This window comes from Sebastes fasciatus, chromosome 22 (genome assembly GCF_043250625.1).
Source record: "Sebastes fasciatus isolate fSebFas1 chromosome 22, fSebFas1.pri, whole genome shotgun sequence".
In the NCBI taxonomy this organism is placed as follows: Eukaryota; Metazoa; Chordata; class Actinopteri; order Perciformes; family Sebastidae; genus Sebastes; species Sebastes fasciatus.
Genome location: NC_133816.1, coordinates 16,638,700 through 16,659,321, shown reverse-complemented (window position 1 = coordinate 16,659,321; position 20,622 = coordinate 16,638,700). Strand labels below are relative to the sequence as shown.

General features: G+C 41.7%; 1 protein-coding gene across 11 annotated transcripts in view; it reads left to right on the top strand.

The window, feature by feature from the left end:
* Positions 1–20,622, top strand: part of map4k2 (mitogen-activated protein kinase kinase kinase kinase 2) — a 29,437-nt gene that overhangs the window by 3,307 nt on the left and 5,508 nt on the right. For 2 of the 11 annotated variants that reach the window (XM_074624092.1, XM_074624091.1), the window contains exons 2-21: positions 8,385–8,442; positions 8,957–9,047; positions 9,391–9,455; positions 11,166–11,221; positions 12,639–12,686; positions 12,776–12,818; positions 12,978–13,050; positions 13,200–13,331; positions 13,496–13,558; positions 13,656–13,737; positions 13,995–14,111; positions 14,328–14,406; positions 16,842–16,900; positions 16,991–17,043; positions 18,204–18,242; positions 18,712–18,745; positions 19,185–19,347; positions 19,704–19,873; positions 20,054–20,095; positions 20,510–20,594. In XM_074624092.1, coding sequence (XP_074480193.1) covers positions 8,385–8,442; positions 8,957–9,047; positions 9,391–9,455; positions 11,166–11,221; positions 12,639–12,686; positions 12,776–12,818; positions 12,978–13,050; positions 13,200–13,331; positions 13,496–13,558; positions 13,656–13,737; positions 13,995–14,111; positions 14,328–14,406; positions 16,842–16,900; positions 16,991–17,043; positions 18,204–18,242; positions 18,712–18,745; positions 19,185–19,347; positions 19,704–19,873; positions 20,054–20,095; positions 20,510–20,594 — 1,552 coding nt within the window. Of the gene's footprint in view, positions 1–8,384; positions 8,443–8,956; positions 9,048–9,390; positions 9,456–11,118; positions 11,222–12,638; positions 12,687–12,775; positions 12,819–12,977; positions 13,051–13,199; positions 13,332–13,495; positions 13,559–13,655; positions 13,738–13,994; positions 14,112–14,327; positions 14,407–16,841; positions 16,922–16,990; positions 17,044–18,203; positions 18,243–18,711; positions 18,746–19,184; positions 19,363–19,703; positions 19,874–20,053; positions 20,096–20,509; positions 20,595–20,622 lie in introns of all 11 variants that reach the window. The other 9 variants (XM_074624090.1, XM_074624089.1, XM_074624099.1 and 6 more) reach the window with 7 other exon arrangements.

Below are 20,622 nucleotides of genomic sequence, written 5' to 3'. Positions count from 1 at the left end.
GTGGTCAGGACCAAAAGTCGTCCAAGGAAGGAAAACTGGTGAACCGGAGACAGGGTCCGACCCGAGGCTCACTGATGCACGTGGGGAGCGAAGGCTGGCCCGTGTTGTCTGATCCAATAGAAGAGCTACTGGAGCTCAAATTGCTGAGAAAGTTAATGCTGGTTTTGATAGAAAGGTGTCAGAACACACAATGCATCGCAGTTTGTTGCGTACGCGGCTGCGTAGCCGCAGACCGGTTAGGGTGCCCCATGCTGTCCTAATGTTATGGCTGATCGGTGTAGCAGTTGAGCCCTGGTGTCCTGTATCTGTTATATTCTCAACTCACATGTTCCCTCTTATTTGTTCATGTCTAAGTGAAGCTGGCTGCTTCCACAATAAGTTGTGTTTTTTTCTAGAGAAACTTTGATTTGGCAAGTTTTTATTTGTGACTTTTTGATCACTGCCTTCAGTTGTTTATCTCTTAAATCCAAGAGCAGACAATGACAAGAGCTTTTTCCCCACATAGCAGCATCTGTTTACAGTAAATTGGACATAATGAGTCAGTGTCGGTCGAGTCTGAAGACTACAAGTTTAAAAATAAAATAAATCTGGAGGTGTGGAGTTAGAAAGAAGTCCTCTGTAGCTCCTCGTCTCTGTTGCTGACTAAAGGGTTAGCATATAGAATATAGGGCTGTACCCAGTAGTTTGAAGCTTTGAAGCTTCATTCGTAACGTGGACATTTGAATTTTAAATCAACATTCAAATGCGGCGCCGTTTTTTTCTTTTTTTGTGTGTGTGTCTATTCATTGTGTTTAAACCCGGCATTTCTGCAGAGTTGCAGTTAAAGATCAGGCTACACTAATATTATTAGAATTATTCTATGCTGTCAATCGATTAAAATATTTAATTGCATGATTATCGATTTTTTTTATTTGTATAAATGCACCTTAAAGGGAGATTTGTCAAGTATTTAATACTCTTATCAACATGGGAGTGTTGAAATATGCTGCTTTATGCAAATGTATGTATATATTTATTATTGGAAATCAATTAACAACACAAAACGATGACAAATATTGTCCAGAAACCCTCACAGGTACTGCATTTAGCATAAAAAATATGCTCAAATCATAACATGGCAAACTGCAGCCCAACAGGCAACAACAGCTGTCAGTGTGTCAGTGTGCTGACTTGACTATGACTTGCCCCAAACTGCATGTGATTATCATAAAGTGGGCATGTCTGTAAAGGGGAGACTCGTGGGTACCCATAGAACCCATTTACATTCACATATCTGGAGGTCAGAGGTCAAGGGACCCCTATGAAAATGTCCATGCCAGTTATTCCTCGCCAAAATTTAGCACAAGTCTGGAGCGTTATTTAACCTCCTTCGCGACAAGCTAGTATGACATGGTTGGTACTGATGGATTCCTTAGTTTTTTAGTTTTATATGATACCAGTATCTTCAGTCTAGCTTTAAAACTGAGCAGTAAATACAAAAATCTCCTCCTAAGAACTCAAAAAAGCTGTTTGATTGAGAGGTGATCCTTCGCCCTTCAGATGATGACAAGCTGCAGATTAAAACTTCAATCAAAACGGTCGCACACGCTGACATGAGCAACGTTCAGCTGACTTTGACAGTGGCATTCTGAACCGTCTTTGTATTACTGTAACATTTGAACACATTGCAGCCTGTGTGTCTGAATGGGGAACAGCACACATATACAGTGACGGACAATAGCACATTATCACTCCCACTGCTGCTGCTGCTGTTGGTGGGTTTGGTGGAACTGGAGCTGCAGTAGTCAAGGGGTGAAAAACCTCTGGACATGTGACTGCGTGGGCTTTCAATGGACTCTCATTTACACTGCTGTTATTCAGAGGGAACGCAGCTCAGAGCTCATGTGTGACCCTTTATTATTAATCTTGATCCATGTCCTCCTGCGGCTCTGACAGTCCAGATGGACTTTCTGTCCTCAAGTGGACTCAGTCTGTTGATGTAGGGGTAATCCAAATGGAAGTATTTTTTGCCACACTGCAGCACTGTAAGCTGCTATTATAGCATGAAAAGTATTTGGAAATAACAGGCATTCAACCGTAGATTGGCATGAACCGTTGGGTTTTGACAGTAAATGTAGATGGTCAGATCAGTGGCAGTGTCTCTGCCCTCTCTGTGATTTATCTCTTCATGTATTGCTGTTGAAGGTTGGCGGAAATGAGAATAGAAACCTTTTGTTTCTGTGATTCTGATCGTGTTAAAGGAACAGTGAAGATAGACTGTAGACTTTTCTCTGCGGCCTATATATACTACACTGTTGATGGATCACACATTCAGATTTGGATTTTAGCTGCTGTGGGACGTGGATCTGAGCTCATATTACTTATTGTGGAGGTTAATTACAAAGTCCAGACTATAAAGCACTGTCAAAATAGCTTGTTAAGACTGTGCACCGTGTAATCATACTTCTGCTCAGACACATTTGCAGTAGTGTTGCCACTTTTGTGCTGAGGAAGTGACTATTCTCAGAAAGAAGCACTGCTTATAATAGTTTTATTTCATTTATGGGAAATACTTTTGTTTTCTTTCTGAAAGTGAGATGTTCAGATCAGTATCAATCTTCAGCCTGGTCTCCAAAAAAATTACGGATTACGTTTGATTTTAATACATCACAAATACGTTTCTAATCAGGAGGAGGTCAGGATGGACGGGTGAGTCTAACACGGGATTTTCACCCAGGACAACGATGTTTGTGTCCTGTGTGAAACCAAAAATCAACACTGAATGATTTTAATTAAGGTACTTGTTTGCTTTAAAGGTGCTATTGGTAACATTCAGCCACTAGATATTGGACTCTCTCTTTCTCCCCCGTTCCATTGCATTCACTTCACAACAGGTGGTTGCCAGTTCGTTGCACAACCTGTGTATTTTATGGTCAAGTAGAGTCAGACTCAGACTACGAATCTTTTTTCGGTAGAGTAACATGTAACATAATCTATAGTATTCTCAGGATATCTAGTTTTAGGTAACATCATCTAAGCAGTGGTGTAGTGCGGGAACTATGCAGGTATGCGGCGTATAACTACTTATTTTTCAGTCGGCCACCCACTTCTAAATCCCCTCTGATGCACATCTTCATCATACATTGTTTGAGGGAATGAACGTTACTATAGGTAACTAGACGCAATTGTCACTAATGCTAAGATGCTAATGTATCTACTCAGGGATCGAAGCTGTTATTTTATTTGGCACCTTTCTAAAAGCTCTGTGTGTGTACTATTTAAAGAAAAAAAATATTTGTCTACATAAAAATGTTATAAACAAGACCTTTAACATACTTATTTTATGCCACACCATAATCTTTCACTAAACATAACCAAGTAGTTTTGTTGCATTATTTTTTTTCCAAATCACATTAACCACGTGTTTAACACTGTGAGCGTAACCCGAGAGAAAATATATTTCCCTCTAAACGGAATTGCAAATGTAGTTTATGGCCTCAAAGCTCACTTGTTAACACGTCATTTTCACAGAACTGTTAATGAAAAACCTGCAGCGACTACACCCTGTAGTAACTTTCTTGTCACAGTGAGGTTGCCAGGTTTGATGTCATCGTATCTGTACAGAGACCAAAACTAAAACCTGTGCTCACTGACCATATTTCGCAACTTTGCCATGACACATACTGTAATTACTGGGCTGCTGGACACACTTTTGTTTCTCAAGAAACAGTTGCAGCAAATGGGGAACTCCATTGTAACTTTTCAGTAAGATTTCATTGTATTTTTAATGCTGGTGCTAGTTTAAGGTACGCTGGACTGTGCATAAAGGTAAATAAGTGTGAAGAAATGCACATTAAACGTATTAATGATCCTGCTATTGACAACAATGCTTTCTTTACGCCACATTGCTCGGCCCATGTGGTAAGTGAATGATAATGTACATGGTGCAGCTCAACAAAGTGCTGGTTGATTAGTCAACCCTAATAAAAGCATTGTCAACAGTCAGAAGCCCCTATACAGAGAAAACATCTCAATGCAAGCCACGTTCCTGCAGTCCTGCATGGCTAAAAAGCAGGCTGTGTTGAAAGTGAAATCTGTTTTGCTTACAGTCGGTTTAACCCATGGTTAGGTCAGCTTCACCACTGGTAATGTGGTGCAGCATGAAGCATTGGTATCATTGTTATCTCCTGTAGTTTAGTATACTGTACTGTATGCAGTGATTTAAAACGGTGGTACAACTGTTGACCAGAACTATGTTTGCTGCATGTGTGATTTCTGGGAAGTGCTCTTTAGTGTTGCACTTTTAAAGTAGTGAGAACGGTTTACTGATCTTATGATTGACGGCATATGGCGATGGATTTTTTCACCACGAATGCCACAAGACAGTCAAAGTGTACAGAGAGACGGTTCAGGAAGAAGCTCAGGGAGCTTCTCTTAGACACCTTTTGACATTGAGATTGCACTTTCTCGTATGCATACTATACTACTTATGTTATGTTTTTGGTTCGGTTTGTTGGTTTGTTTGTCTTATTGTTAGCAGAATTACGGAAAAACTACTTGCCTGATTTATATGACTTATGGTGGAAGGGTGTAGCATGGGCCAAGGAAGAACTCATTAAATTTAGGAGTGGATTCGAACGGGGCTAATACATGTATTATTTTTCACTTGCGGAAACGACCTTGGCGGAGGTCTGCTCTCACCGAATGTTGTCAGAAAATAGTATACACTGGAAAATGAAGAACGAGGAACATAGCTAATAGCAGGGTAAATGTTGGACTTCTATTCAAGTTAACTATTCTTACTTTAATGAGTGTAAAAATAACAAGCACAAGACTACATTTCACAACAGTTTGAAGTTGTTATGTTCAGTTCAACATCGTGTTTGTGGGCCATTCATGCCCCATGCAGGAAATGACGTGGTCTCATTATGAAGAAATTACAGTTTGGCCAAAGACCGTATATCATTTCTAGCTCAGCCGTTTGGGTGCCTGACTGATCAAAAGACAGTGAAGCTTCCGCTCCAAATTCGTATGTAACCCTGAACTAGCTGTTATTTCAGGCTCGGCTATGTAAGAATCTTCTCAGAGACGTTACTATCACTGTAGTCACAGGAAGGCCCTGCGGTAGAACAGGAAAGAAAACAGGAAGTGACTGCAGCCGAGCCGCCAGGTTGTGTTGAGGTGACGCTCTTATCCCATTGGTGGCTGCTTCGTTTGTTGTGGAAGCCCAGAGAGTGAGAAGCGGCACCGTCTGACGTCAGTGCAGCCGCTGAATGGGGATGACTGATGTTCCCAGGAAATATTGAGGAAGTTGAAAACACAGTGTGGATGCTTCCAAACAACATTCATCATCAGCTCTGGTGTAGTTGGGTCACAGATTTCCTCTGACTGGGTGATCTGGGTAGGATTGCTACAGGACTACTTTGACCTTGAGTTAGGTTTTGACTTTAGTATTAAAAGCTCTGCAGTCTGTACTGAATCCATGTACTGTATAGGCCTTAGGTCAGCAACCTGCGTCTCCGGAGCAAGATGTGGCTCTTCAGCTCCTCTCCAGTGGCTCCCTGTGGGTTTTTAAAAATGGAAATGAATAACTGCATTTTGTTTACATTTTCATTTTCATTTATCATTGTTGTAGGTCTATGGTACGACGGAGTATTAGGGCCACATTGAGGAAAAAAATTAATCTGAGATTTTGAGAATAAAGTCATAATATTACAAGAATAAAGTCAGTAGTTTAAGAGAAGAAAGTCATAATATTATGAGAATATAGTCAGAAGTTTACGAGAAAAAAAGTCGTAATATTATAAAGTAGTAATTTTACATGTTATTTTCTTTTTTTCTCATAAAGTTATGACTTTATTCTTGTAATATTATGACTTTATTCTGGAAATCTCAGATTTGTTTCCCCTCAATGTGACCCTAATACTCCGTAGTACATTTGCACTTTGGCCCTCACTGCATTAGACTTATATACTATATACTTAGACTATAAACTGTGTTACCTTCATCACAATGCTCAAATGTTTTGCGGCTCCGGACAGATTTTTATTTTTATTTTTTTGCCTAAAATGGCTCTTTTGATAGTAAAGGTTGCTGACCCCTGGTAAAGGCTCTACCTAAGCATTACTTCATTACCTCAGATACTGTCCACCTGTACATTACATTTACACCTCAGGGCATGGAAGTGTGAACTGACTGCAACATTTAAATGCTTAATTTTTTTTGCCGTTATTATCCATCTGGGCACTATTGTTGTATTGTTGTATTGTTATATTGTTGATAGCTTGGTTTCTGCTTATCAGTGAGCTATTGTTTGCTTGTTGAATAGTTGAAAGCAAATAAAGTCCATTGTGATTTATGTCAGAATGAACTTTAAAGCCCCTCTGTGTTGGAACATTTTTGTCTTTTGCGTCTCCTAGTAGTGATGGTATCAAAGAAGACACTGTGGCTGAAAGCATCCCACCCAGGGACGCTGATATTAACCCTTACAATAAGCTAGATTTACCACAAGTCTGTAGTCAGTGATTCTGCCATCAGTCTCACCCTTTGACTCACCTGTGGCTTGTCTGGGATTGCCAGAAGGAAAGAGCTCTCTGTGCCAATAACTATTTGTATTGATTCCCGTGTTGTGGAATCAATACAAGGTTAAAGCCAAGGTGAGACAGCAGGCTGAACTAATTATAAGTTCTTCATCATCAAGATAGCATACTGAGCGGTTGGATATATGCCCAGGTTTTTCTATCTTGATGGAGCAGGCAGGTGGCAGAGCTCCAACCACGACTTAATGTCCTCACACTCTGTGATGTTGTGTGTGATAGATGAAACGACAACGGACTTCATGCAGGAATATTAGTGTATCCTTCGCGGGCGACGCAAATGATGCAAACTTGCGAAAGCCTCTCAGCGTTTAGGTTCTCCTCCTGTCGTCATTGACGTCCTGAGGAGGTTGTTGAATCAGAAATGGAGGAAATAAATCTTGTATGTGTCTGTGGTCACCCAGAGCTACGATAGTACATAGACCAGACCAAACTCTGTGTAGAAACCACAGACTGTCTATGGTAGAAACAACAACGTCGCTGCCGTATTTATCCAAACTCCATTCAGAAAACAAGCATTTTAAAAGTTGTTTGCTTGTTGTGTTGCGGAGAGACCCGACAAAGCATGAATTCAGACTTTTTACAAATCGCCATCATTATGTAGTTATTTCGGTATCATTTCGATCCGTTTATTACAATTAAATTACAGCACAATCTGTTTATTTTGGGTTCATACCGCAGTAGCGACGTCTGGCTTGCTAGATACAGTCAGTGCAATGACACTGTATGTGAATACAGCTCGCCGCCGGGTGACGTTATGAACCCAGACCCGATGGCGTTTCGTTTTCCATCATATCTGGGACTTCCACAACATGTACAGTAGCCCTACAAAGCAGCAACAATGGTTATTTCTTTCATGGTTGATGTAAATGGCAGAAAGAAAAGTTGTGATCTATGGAGACAAGCCTCTTCTCCTCTCCGACGCGTCTAGAGCGAGTAACGTGAATGAACACAAATGATACCGGCGGTCCAACTCCAGTATGTTTGTAAGTAAGAGTATGTTAATGAGAGAAGTTACGAATAAGTATGTTTGTAATAGTTGTTCTATAATACTGTTTTGCGCCATTATTACCAAAATATCACTCTTGAGTGAAAAGAAGATTAGTGGCTAGTTAGATATCTTAAATTATCAACAGAATATGTGTTAAATTAAAAGAAATATGAGACATTTTGGCAACCAATTAACCAACTTACTGACACCAATAAGCTGTAAAAACGTGTATTCATGTGCTCATCACAGCCTGGCTGAAAGTCTAGTTAGTCGTTGTCTAACGACTACTTCATAGTGGTTTGTGGTTTGTAGTGTTATCTGCCATGTCCTCTGAGGGGAAGGGGATGTTAAGTAATGCAAAGCCGTTTGGTGTTGCTGTGCAAAACACAGTATGCCTTGTACGCCCTTGTTGGGTGTAGAGCAGCTTGATACCAGCTGTGTGAAGGCACAACATCCAGGAACGCCTGAGGAGGGAATTATTTCTTCACATTTGGCACAAACTTCCACTTTGACTCAGGGATGAACTGATAAGAACTTGGTGGTTAAATGTCAAAGGTCATGTTTTTGGCCAAGAATTCATGTGCTAATTATGACATGGATGTAAACAGCAACTTGACTGGTTGGCGGAGGCGTACAACCACGAGGCCGTAATTCTAGTTTGAATATAGTTTTGGACCCAGTCCTTCTGTGTACAACATCCTCCTCCGCTGACTCTGTTTCTAGCTTGACCTTACAGAAACTATAAAACAGCAAGGTATAATGTATATGTTTATATTTATTTATTACATAGACTGCTTTATATTTTCCATCCCTTTCAGGCTCGTTACATCAAGACGTCTGAACTGGCAGCTATCAAGATTGTCAAGCTAGACCCTGGTATGTTACACATGACACAACATGCTCACTAATGCTGGCAAAACAGCAGTTAGTAGGTTGATTTTTTTTTTTTCTTCATTATTTGATTATTTAATTGTGACATTTTGGGAACTACGCCTCCGTCAGTCAGCCAGAGGCGAAGATAAATATCAGTTTCATAAGACGGCTTTGGACAAGACAAGGTCCATTCATCACACAATCTGACATACCTACAGATTGATATTGTGTCTCTGTGTCACACAAGATTGGGACCAAGATTTTATTTGATTTTAGATACATTTTATTCAGAAGTTTACTGAGTCTAATATGAGCAAGCAATGATCAGAAAACTTTATGTTGCTTTCTGACCAGGTCTTACACATTGCACCTTTAAGTGAATGACATGTCAGCCTCATATACCAGTTCTCCCACTAGTCTAACCCTATGGTTTACTGGTCTATAATTGTCCCTCCAGCTGTAGGAGCACCAGACTGTCGTGAGACAGACATTCACTAAACTGTGTCTGTCTTTTCAGGTGATGACATCACGTCCATCCAGCAGGAGATCACCATGATGAAGGAGTGCAAGCACAAAAACATCGTGGCCTACTTCGGCAGCTACCACAGGTGCCGTGTGATTTTTGCAGCCCCTCTTTGGAGATGTGTTTGAATTCCTGGGATTGTCGGTGGACTTAAATATGTGGAATTTGACTTTTATTTTCCCCACACTGCCGCTGGATTCCTCTCCCACTCGTTTCTGGTGCTCAGTTAGACTGTTGGCACGGCAGCTGGTGAATGATACTGTCTGTGTTTGTGGGCGTTAGTTTCAGAATATTAGGGAGTGTTTTACTTGTGAGAGTTTCCTTCTGGTACTGAATGTTTTAATGTTCTTTCACAGTCCCTGATAAAGTGGAGAACAAGCACAGCTCATGTCAAACACTAGATAACAGTTGTGTGTGTCTCTCTCCAGGAACACCAAGCTGTGGATCTGCATGGAGTACTGCGGTGGGGGGTCACTTCAGGATATCTACCACGGTACAAAGACTTGTGAAGAATTCTGAATGTAGACTTTGTATTACATCCAGTTTTAGTATTTTTATCTGCAGTTCATTTTATAAAGTGCTGCATTACCATTTAAAGAAACAGAGGAAATGTTGTTGTTACCCAGAGCAAGATGAAAAAGATCCATATTTCACATCTGTGTGTCCAGTACAGAGATAATGTGGCATTCATACAATGTCGGCACAGTGGGAAGACTTCTTGTTTCCTGACTTAAGTGGTACCTCTATAGAGTGCTACAGGAAGGAGTCCTAAAACCCAGAAATGAGTTAGCATTTTAACACTTCAGGTTCCCTCATCTGCAAGTCAATGGATTTTTAGTTAGATTCCTGAAATAAGGTCTGTGGTTAACACAAGCTGAAGGAAAAGGCGGTTGCTAACAAGCGGTTAAATGAGACTACTAAACGCCATCACAGCGACTCATCCTCCTTTACAGCCTCGTGGTGTATCCTCACGCTCATGCAACCGTGGTGTAGTTCGTTTGTAGCCTGACGTTAGCTTTTTACTTCTGGCGATTGCAATCACATTTAAAATTATAAAAGTGTGATTATCTTGCTGAACAAAACATGTAAGTATCATAAACGTGTGTTTACCACAGAGCTTATTTTCTGCAATAATCCAAAACCCAATGGAACAATCCCATTGGCTTTTTGTCGAGGGAACCGGGGCGATGCTAACTTCCTGGTTGGACTACAAAAATACCATTATTCCGAAACGCCAATATGCCAAAAAAAAAATCCATTGGACCGAGAGCCCATTTGTCCGACAGCCCGTTATGTCGGAAAAAAAACGCCCATTGTTCCTGCAACAAACAGAAGCACATGGCTAATTATTATACAAAAGGATGTCTTAGGATCTGTTTTTTCTACTATGGCAAAAGTATGACCCGCCCTACTCTGCCTCTGATTGGCTCACCCTGATATGCTTACCCTAAACCTAACCAATCTCACTCCTTGTGCCTAAACCTATCCAACACAGGCAACGAGTAGTAGCCAAGGCAGAGTAGGGCGGGTCATGCCTTCACCATAGTAGGAACAAAACTCGGAAAGGTTCTATGATGTCATTCTGCATAATTATTAGCCATGTGCTTCTGTTTGTTGCAGGGAAAGTGTGTATTTTGAATAGGCGTTGGTTTCCAGGATAACGGGCTTTCAGACAAATGTACTTTTGGTCCGATGGGACCGTTTTCGGACTATTGGGGTTTCAGAAAATAATGGTCCGTTGGAACAATGGTCAGTCCCTCTTAGCACAAACAGAGAAATGTCTCCCCTAGCTTTGTCCAACAAAAATACCCCTTTCATCGGTTATTGTATTTCTGTTTGTAACTCTTCTAAGTAAAGGAGATACAGCCTGTAAATGAGACAGTTTGGAGTCGGTTCAACAAAGATTTATTAGTATTGCTTCCACTGATTCTAATATTTATGCTTTATGCTCTGCTAAACATGTGCTGGACTTATCTCTAGATGCAAATTGATCTTCTCATCTGACTCTGGGTCAGACAGCAGACCCGTTTCCCTAAAATAGTCTGACTGTAATCTCCACGTTCATTTTGAGATTCATTAGTATAATTACTGTAAAGCAGATGTGGAAGCGGGCACACTGAAAAGCTCTGAAAAAGCCAGTAGCGCTCTATTTTTAGAAATGTACCTGCAGGCTCTGTGCTATTAATCAAACTGTCCTCCTCAGTGACGGGCCCATTAAAGGAGAAACAGATAGCCTACGTGTGCAGAGAAACCCTCCAGGTAAGGCTCTTTGTGTGAAAGGCAGCTTGTTGCTGTTGTAAAAATCTCTAAAGATACTTTGCTGACAGAATGACTCATGTGTTTTTCCCCCGGCCACAGAAGAGCTAAATAGTATTTAACCTCGCCAGACCACTAAATACACTCTAGAGGTAAATGTTGCTGCAGCACAACAGAGTCCACAGCGGGACGTGCCAGACGGTCTGTCGTTTGTTAGCGAGTGACCTTCTGCTCTCTGCGACGTTTTATTCAATAAGAAGGTTTGAAGAAAAATTAAAAAGGCAGAATTCCCAGAAGACAACAGGTCTTGTCTGACTTTGATATGCTTACTTAACAACTGCCAATGGACTCGTGCACTTTCTTAATTTATCCATCTTATCTAAATAGACTGGTGGTTATGAGTGATGACAGAGCGCAACCGTTCACTGCCTTTAGATTCATCATGATAATCCTCCGCAGTCTAACTTGATATACAAGCATTCTTGTGCACCTTTAGTTTTCCTCTTGCCTTTCTTGGAAATACTGTGCCATCTTTCTGTTTCCTTTTCATTCCAAATCACATGATTGTCCATAGTTAATTGCACATTTTTTTATCTGTTCAAAATGTACCTTAAAGGGAGATTTGTTAAGTATTTAATACTCTAATCAACATGGGAGTAGGCAAATATGCTGATTTATGCAAATGTATGTATATATTTACTATTGGAAATCAATTAACAACACAAAACAATGACAAATATTGTCCGGAAACCATCACAGGTACTGCATTTAGTATAAGAAAATATGCACAAATCACAACATGGCAAACTGCAGCCCAACAGGCAACAACAGCTGTCAGTGTGCTGACTTAACTATGACTTGCCCCAAACTGCATGTGATTATCATAAAGTGGGCATGTCTGTAAAGGGGAGACTCGTGGGTACCCATAGAACCCATTTATATTCACATATCTTGAGGTCAGAGGTCAAGGGACCCCTTTGAAAATGGCCATGACAGTTTTTCCTCGCCAAAATTTAGCGCAAGTTTGGAGCGTTATTTATCCTCCTTCCTGACAAGCTAGTGTGACATTATTGGTACCATTGGATTCCTTCGGTTTTCTAGCTTCATATGATGCCAGTGTGATATATGATGCTTCATTTTAGCTTAAAACTGAGCCCGCTATAATCTAAAAATGGCAAGTTGTGTTAATGCGTTAAAGAAATTAGTGGCGTTAACTTTGACAATTTTTTTTTTTTTCAATGTGTACCATTACGTCATCTCAACTAAAATTATGTTTTTTGAGTTACACTTGGTTTGAAATGGTAAAATCTGATTTATATGAAGTTGTGGTTTATTAAAAGTTTTAATTAATAATAGAAGACATGTAAACAAAATAATCGGCCCAAGCTCAGCTGATTTTAATTCTGTGCTTTTTTTCCAGGGTTTGTATCACCTGCACGAAACTGGCAAAATGCACAGAGACATAAAGGTACAGCTGCTTCTTTTAAGTCAAGTTGTTACTGTGTGATTGTGATCAATACATTATTATACTGATCAGGTTGTGGGTTTTCTCTGCAGGGAGCCAACATCCTCTTGACAGAGAGAGGAGATGTGAAACTGGGTCAGTGGTGATCTGTATCTACACACACACACACATGTGCACACCTGCAATACCTGATAAACTCCTCACACTCATCAAGTGAGCTTAAATAGGCCATCTATAATGTATCATGGGCCGCTCAGCTCCAGTGTGACCCTGCCTGTGTCTCTTCTGTTCCAGCTGATTTTGGAGTGGCAGCAGAGATCAGTGCCTCCGTAGCCAAGAGGAAGTCTTTTATAGGAACTCCGTACTGGTAAGATGAGTGGAGCTGTCTGTTTACAGCACCATGCAGAGTGGGATGCAACCTGTACGGGGTTTTGCAGATTCTCACAATACTGCTGTTAGTATGTTTTGGAACGTGATGTGATGTTCTTCTCCTCTTCTTCTCTCTCGTCTGTGTAGGATGGCTCCAGAGGTGGCTGCAGTTGAGAAGAAGGGCGGCTACAACCACCTGTGTGACATCTGGGCTGTCGGCATCACCGCCATCGAACTGGCTGAGCTCCAACCGCCCATGTTTGACCTCCACCCAATGAGGTGAGTCAGCACAGACAACGGGGGGCTTCTTCAGCTCAGACAGATGTAATGAAGTCTTGTGTTGTGTAACATTCTGGCTGCTTTGTATTTCATTCCTGGAGAGTCGCTGCATGTAAACAGTTCAGACATTTTCCAGCCCGGTGACATTTCAAACTATGTTTCAGAGCGCTGATGTTGATGTCCAAGAGCAACTTTCAACCTCCAAGACTAAAGGATAAAACCAAATGGTGAGTTTAAATGTCAGTGTTCAGTATAGATTAGGACCAACTGTTAATCTATATATCTTCTGGATGTACAATTCATTTACTTTGTTGCTCTCTGCAGGTCAGCAGGTTTCCAGAGCTTTGTGAAGATGTCTCTCATTAAAAGCCCTCGTAAACGTCCCTCAGCTGAGACACTGTTGCAGGTTGGCTTGCTCTTTATAGCTTGTCCTTAACTAACCAAATGTCCCTATATATGCACTACTCATAGTGTTAGTTGCATCCCCAAATCGGAGATGTTAGCAGTGATTCAGAGGTCTGGGTCCAGCATAGCAATGTCCTTCCAAAGACTGAAATTCTGACAATTAATTAGGAGGCCAGTTAGTGTAGTAGATGATTTTCTGAGATCAACATTAGTCTTCTGTTATTGTTCAAGATACTGATGTGTAATTTGTTCCTCCAGCATCCGTTTGTGACTCAGCTCCTGACCCGTAACCTGGTCATTGAGCTGCTGGACATGGCCAACAACCCAGAGCTCCACACCAGCCACACACACAGCATGGACGACAACGAGCTGGAGGTCAGTAGTACAAGGAAGGAAGGGGGACAGAGCTGGTACTGTTATAATATTTATCAACCATGCAGACTTTAAAGTAGTGTAACTATACTGTGACATCCAAATCATACTCTGTATGCTGTACAGCGAACCACAGAGGAAGAAAAGCTGGTGGAAAGAGACAGACGGTCACATTGTGAGTGTTTTTGCCGGTGTGTCATCTTAATGATTTGTTGACAGATCGGGGATGTGGCTCCAGACAAGATACAGTCAGCAGGGAAACACCTGCCTGTAGAGAGGACGCTGTCTGAAGAACAATGTGAGGACACACACACACACACACACATAGACACTTTTTAAAGGGGCACTTGGGAAATTTGGAGTTGTTGGATTGCGTATTTTTCCAGACTTTGAGTTAGGCTAAACGTGTTTCCTGTACCTCTCTTTGTACCTGATGCACAGAGGTGGAACTGATATTGACTGGTTGTGTGTTGGAGTATTCCTTTAAAGGAAGAGGTCAACATTTTGGGAAATACGCTTATTCGCTTTTTCTCTATACACAAAAATCTACAGCCGTGGCCAGAGGCATTATGATTCCGGGTTGTCCGTCTGTCCGTCCGTCCGTCCGTCCGTCCGTCCGTCCGTCCGTCCGTCCGTCCGTCCGTCCGTCCGTCCGTCCGGTCCGTTCTCGTAAATGTCAGGAATGCCTGACATAAACTGCAACTTCACTGGTTGGTGGAGACATACAACCACAAGGCGATATTTCTAATTTGACACTTATTATGATTTTATTAGAATCTTTTTTATGTCAACAACAGCACGAGAGAACAGCAACATTAATGCTACAGGCACCATGACATCTACATGTAAATATATCATCCATATAGATCTTACATATTAGACAGTAACACATTTTCTTTGACAATCAATGTATGTGCAAGTGTACTTGACGGCTGTGCTTGTAACTGCATGCACGCATGTCTAAATATACTGTATGCTGGTTGTACTTGTGTGAAGAGTGGCTTCATTGTCTGCTATGACTCTTCAGTATTCAGTGCTGTAATCTCCAGAATATGAATGAGGACAAAAGGCTCTCAGTCAGCGAGCCTGCTGCTGGCGGCCGTCGTCCAGTAACCCCGTCCATACATGTGGGACGAAGGCTGCGTCAGAGGATGGCACTGAGAACATGCCAGTGGTGTGTGACAGACAGTGGTGCTTCTATGTATGCACTGGCTGGAGTGACTTCATACCCGCTGCAACTGCCAACGGGCCTCTTGTGGCGTATCTAGTGTGATCGTCTGTCTTCACACTCTGCCCAGCACCGAATCATCAATCAACCTGACCTCAACTTCCCTTAAGTGTGCTAGTCATAGACACATAAAGCCACAAACACATCCAACACCTGCACCTCGGTTTGACCAACACAGGCTTTGAAGGCTCACACTACCACTGCTACTAGGCTGATATTACTACTAGACTGGGCCTCAGTACTTTTGGCACCACAGTCAGTAGCTTCCATCCTCTGGGGACCATGAATATCTCTGAGATATTTCTGTCTGAACCGACTGACAGACGTAGACATAGAGCTATGCTGCAACAGGAAACAGATAAATAGCAGTGCAACAACAAGGCATCATGCTGTAAATAACATGAAGTAGGTGTGAAAAGGTCGGGGAAGCTGCTCGGCTACTTTATAACACAGTGCAGAGCTGTTTGAATCAGCCGTTCCCAACTGCGTTACCGTGCAGCAACACAAGGCCAAAAAAGGACACGTTATCTTCACTGTGATGGAATTTCTTTTGCAATCATGTTTCAAGTCTCTGCAAGAAGATTTTCATACTGCAGTGAAACTGCTGACTGCTGGGAGGGTGGAGAAGAGTTCAAAGTACGTAGTAAATGGAGTAAAACATGCAAAACAAATTACATTTTCCAATCCTTTAGCGTTAACTGTGACAATTCTGACATGCATGTGAGATATTTTACAATCAGTTTTCTAAATATCAAAAGAAACAGCTTGACTGACTTCTCATATCAAGTTCTCAACTTTAAAATGTTGACGGAAGTTTCATTGATTGATGCGGGCGTTCAGCGACACCATGAGAGCTAGCTGAGCCGAGACAACTTCCTCTTTCTGCTTCACTAGTTCCCCCTCCATCCTCCGCTTCATAGTCAAACTGTCGACTGACAGCTTGGTTTCTCTGTTTACACCTCGACCTGCTTCTTCCTGTTAATCACGTCTCTGCACTACTGTCAGGATATAGTGACCGTTTTATAAAAATAACTTGTTTTAATCATATTTGCTCCAATTCTACCCACTGCTGCTTTAAATGGCAAACATTATACAAAAGTGGTGCAAACGTTTGGAAGTGATGCACGTTTGTCTTTATATCATTTTATTATGGATATTTTTTTTAAAGTAATGGATACCAAATGAGTAGCTTGTGAGTATCAGTATGGATCCACCCATCCCTAGTTGTCATGCTGTGCTCGGCTCTCGTATTGGGTCAGGGTTAGTGCTATAGCTCATTATTGACCTGATAGGTGATGTGTGGTTGCAGAGTGCATCCTGTGTCTAGCTCCGACTAAGGCTAATCAATGCACTTGAGAGCGAGTGCTCATCAATAGTGCATGATGAAAAGGCCTGGATTGTGTGGGAGCGCGTTGGCCTGCTCTTTATTGTCTGATAAACCTCACAGTTCTGTGTGAACACTAAACAATACTCTCGCTTCATTCTCACCACGTTTCTCTTTGCAGTCGACCAGGTGAAGTTTGGACCTCAGCTGAGGAAAGTCACTGAGCCGTATCCTGCTCTGGTAATGCTCTTCTTCTGCAATGTATTTTAGTGACAGTGATATATTTACTGATACATGAATATGACCATAGACTCCGTTTACCCTCTACAGCAGGGCTCTTATGATGACGACTGGAGTCTGTCTGGAGACGAAGACAACTCACCGTAAGACTCTTCTACCTTCGTTCTGTATTGGGGTTGTATTCTGGTTTTTCACTGTTGAGATGTCACAGCTGTACAGGATGCCTCCCTTGAATCAATCAGTAGTTAATCTGATGACAACAATAGAAAAACTGCCCAAATTCCCCTCCTTTTGTCAACGATACACTCTGATTATGTTTTTCAACAGTGTCCAATAGTGCCCAAGAATCCAAAGAATGACTAAGCACCAATAGTCAACCCTCGATATTGAGGTATTTGGTCAAAAAATATTGTGATATTTGATGATCTCCATATCGCCCAGCCCTAGTAGGAGCCAGGTTTTGACAAGGAAGAAGAATGCATGAGATGAAAAGGACAATATTAGGTTTTGGTGCATTAATTTTAAAGCAACAGTTCACCCAAAAACAACATAATTTTTTATAGCACTCTCCTCCATAGGCTCGCTATGGTCCCAGAAAAAGTTTTCTATCAAACAGTGTTAAGGAAAGCCAGAAAAAAGAAAGCATGTCAGTGCAAACAGACTTCAACAGAAGTAAAATGTTATAAAAAAACTTCTGAAAAACGTCCTGTGCAGCATTATCCAAGTGTCTTGCATTCATTCATGGAAATCTAAACACAGCTGTTTTCACTAAACGAACTGGATACTGTGTTCCAATATGGAGCCTCATTCATTTCAATTAAAATAGCTCACCCAGTTGCATACCTCCCAAAAAGTTCTACGGGCTTCCGTGTTTTATCAGTAACAGTCATCAAGACTCTTAGATACTTAATCAAATCCTGAAATTATATGAAATTATTTTGACTGGTATGTAGGGACTGTGCACAATCTCTTCTTGGGCAGGTGAGTGTCACGTGACCTGCTATTCCGAGTGTGGCCACTGGATGAAAATTGCCTTTTTGGGATTCGGTGGCACTATTGGGCACGACAACACAATCAGAGAGAGTGTATCATTAATGACAGAATGTGGATATTAAAGTGCTGACCTGCATTGACCCTTTTTAGTTAGGCTGATTGTTATGTAATATGTTTTATTATTGAAATAGCAGTAGGAGCCCTCAGCCTCTATTATGGGACTCGTAGTGGACCTCTGGTTCCTTCCCCTGCCATTGTTCTGGCCCGTTCAGACCCGTAGTCAGATAAACAGCAGGTCTTCCTGTTGCAGGAGCCTGTTGGAATGTGTGGAGCAAGCTCTGCAGCTGAGGTAGGCCACATCCATCAACTCCAGCCTCTCCTAACAGCAGTGCCCCCCATCCCATATGAATTCCCCCTTAAATAAGCTTCTTGTGATGACCTTTTTTTATGATTTGAATATCAGCTAATGCCAAACATCTTTGACGTAACCAGTGGGTTTGTGTTCGCTCTCCGCTAACCCCATCCCCAAAGTCATGAGCTGGGTTCAGATGTGATTCAGCACAAACCCACTGCTTCTCTGCTTCTTTGGGCTATTTGTCTGCTTTTATTTATTTGGTTTTTGTTGGTGTTGTTTCTTCAAGATGTGTGTTTGTGTGCTGCTGTTATAACCCCGCCCCTCAGCATCCTCAGCCTCCTCAGCCTTTTTGTTGTCCAGCTTGTTGCCATGACGCCTGATTTGGATCTCATTGGATGACTTGATTCTAAGGTTGTTTTTTTGGAGCCTGATCAGGACCTTGTTGCTCCTTTTTGTCTTTCAGGAGTTTAACCATTAGGAGGGCGCCATCTACTGATGTGAGTGGTAACTACACAACCATAAACTGAAGCTGTGGTCCATATGCATACTGTACTGATTCTATCCGAGGTTTGAGTATGTGTACACCTGAACAAAAACATGGATTATACTTAAAAACACCAGCAGGAAGACTTGACAGAATAGATGAAATACATAAAACTCAAACTTGTGAATTGTGATCAGCTGAGATTAAGTGATATACAGTATTTAAATCAGAATTTCAGAATCAGTATCAGGTTTATTTTGCCAAGTATACTGTATATATACATGGAATTTGACTCCGGTTTTATGTAGCTCGGGTTCTCAGGTGTGACGATGTCATCGCTACAGCCAAGCATTACAACATGGTGTACAGGTTATAGGATTAGTATATATACAACGTGTTGTAGGATGACCTTCAGAGTGATTCATGTGTTTTGTCATTCTGGTGTTTTTCAGGGAGGGAGGAAGAGTGGTTTGTACAGTCCGGCTACGGCCTCCCTGCCGGCCTTCAGCTCTTTAACAACTCCCAACACCGAGGACAGCGAACTGACGTCGAGACCCAGCTGCACACTGGGCCCCGACGCTGCCGTCACCGACGCCGACTCCACCTCCACTACAGGTACAACACAATCAGGTACAATCAGAGCTCTTGTTGTGTTGCCAACATACAGTATGTCGGCTTTTCAGTAACTAAGAAAAGTAGCTTTGTGGTTAGCTGGACGGTTTGTTTGACTTTATCTAAGGCCTAAATTATACTTCTGTGGAAAAGCTGAGCTCCCTCAGAGGTCACTGTGAGACCTCACAAAACACGATTTTGGCTATAACTCAAGAATTCATATGCTAATTATGACATTTTATACAAATGTCTAATAAGATAAGAAAGTTAGGAAACTTCCTAAGCAAAAAAAGATGATTCGATCGCAGCCCCAGACTGACAAAAATCACTTCCCCTTCCTCCCTCCTGTGTTTTTCAAGTGTTGGCCAGGTGCTCGGCCACTCAGGACATCAGACAGCGCTGCAGTGATCCGTGTCTGACTGTGGGCGACGCCGCACCACCAGAGAAGAGGAAGGTAGTTTCCTCTCCCAAAAGAGAGACACCGCTATCACCTGAATGGAGCACACTGAGGAAAAACACTGAGGACGCTGTGAGTGGAAGCCTCTCACATCAGTAGCTTGTGTGATTTGCTAACATAATAACTTCCTAATGTCTGTCTAATGGTGACGAATCATGCAACCGGACGACATTTTTGATTTGTAATGCATCTGATGTATGAGTTTTTATCATCCCCCTATGTTTTGTTATGTGTAACCTTTGACATTTCTAGAGGGCTGATTGTCATGGACTTCCTCCTACCCCTCAAGTCCATGTAAGTGTGAAATCTAACAGCATGTGACCTACTATAAAAATCTGACCGACGGCAACGCCCCGACGACTAACAAGATAAGCTTCCTCGCATGGCATGATACAAGCTGCACTAGGAACAGTTTTTATGAAATAATCAAGCTGCATCATTCCATCAAATATGTTTGTGCTTCAGTTTTTACACATTTCCAGATATATTTGGTATCTCTGGAAGCCTCAGCGCGCAGCTACTGCTTGCTGGTATTTGGCGTCGCCAATGTGCAAAGTAGCCTAGTGCAACTTTAAATACATTACTTAAAGTTATCATTGTAATAATCATATGTGCTGTTTTTGTTAGAATGGATATCATTTAAACATTGAAGGGTCACTATAACCTTGTCAGACCATTGGTGATTGAGTTGCTGTGCTGGTTCTGTAGATGGGAGCCTGCTTCTCCAAAGTCTTCAACGGTTGTCCTCTTAAAATCCACTGTGCTGTCACATGGGTGTTACCCAAGACAAGAGGTAAGACAATAACTGTGGAGGACGGAAC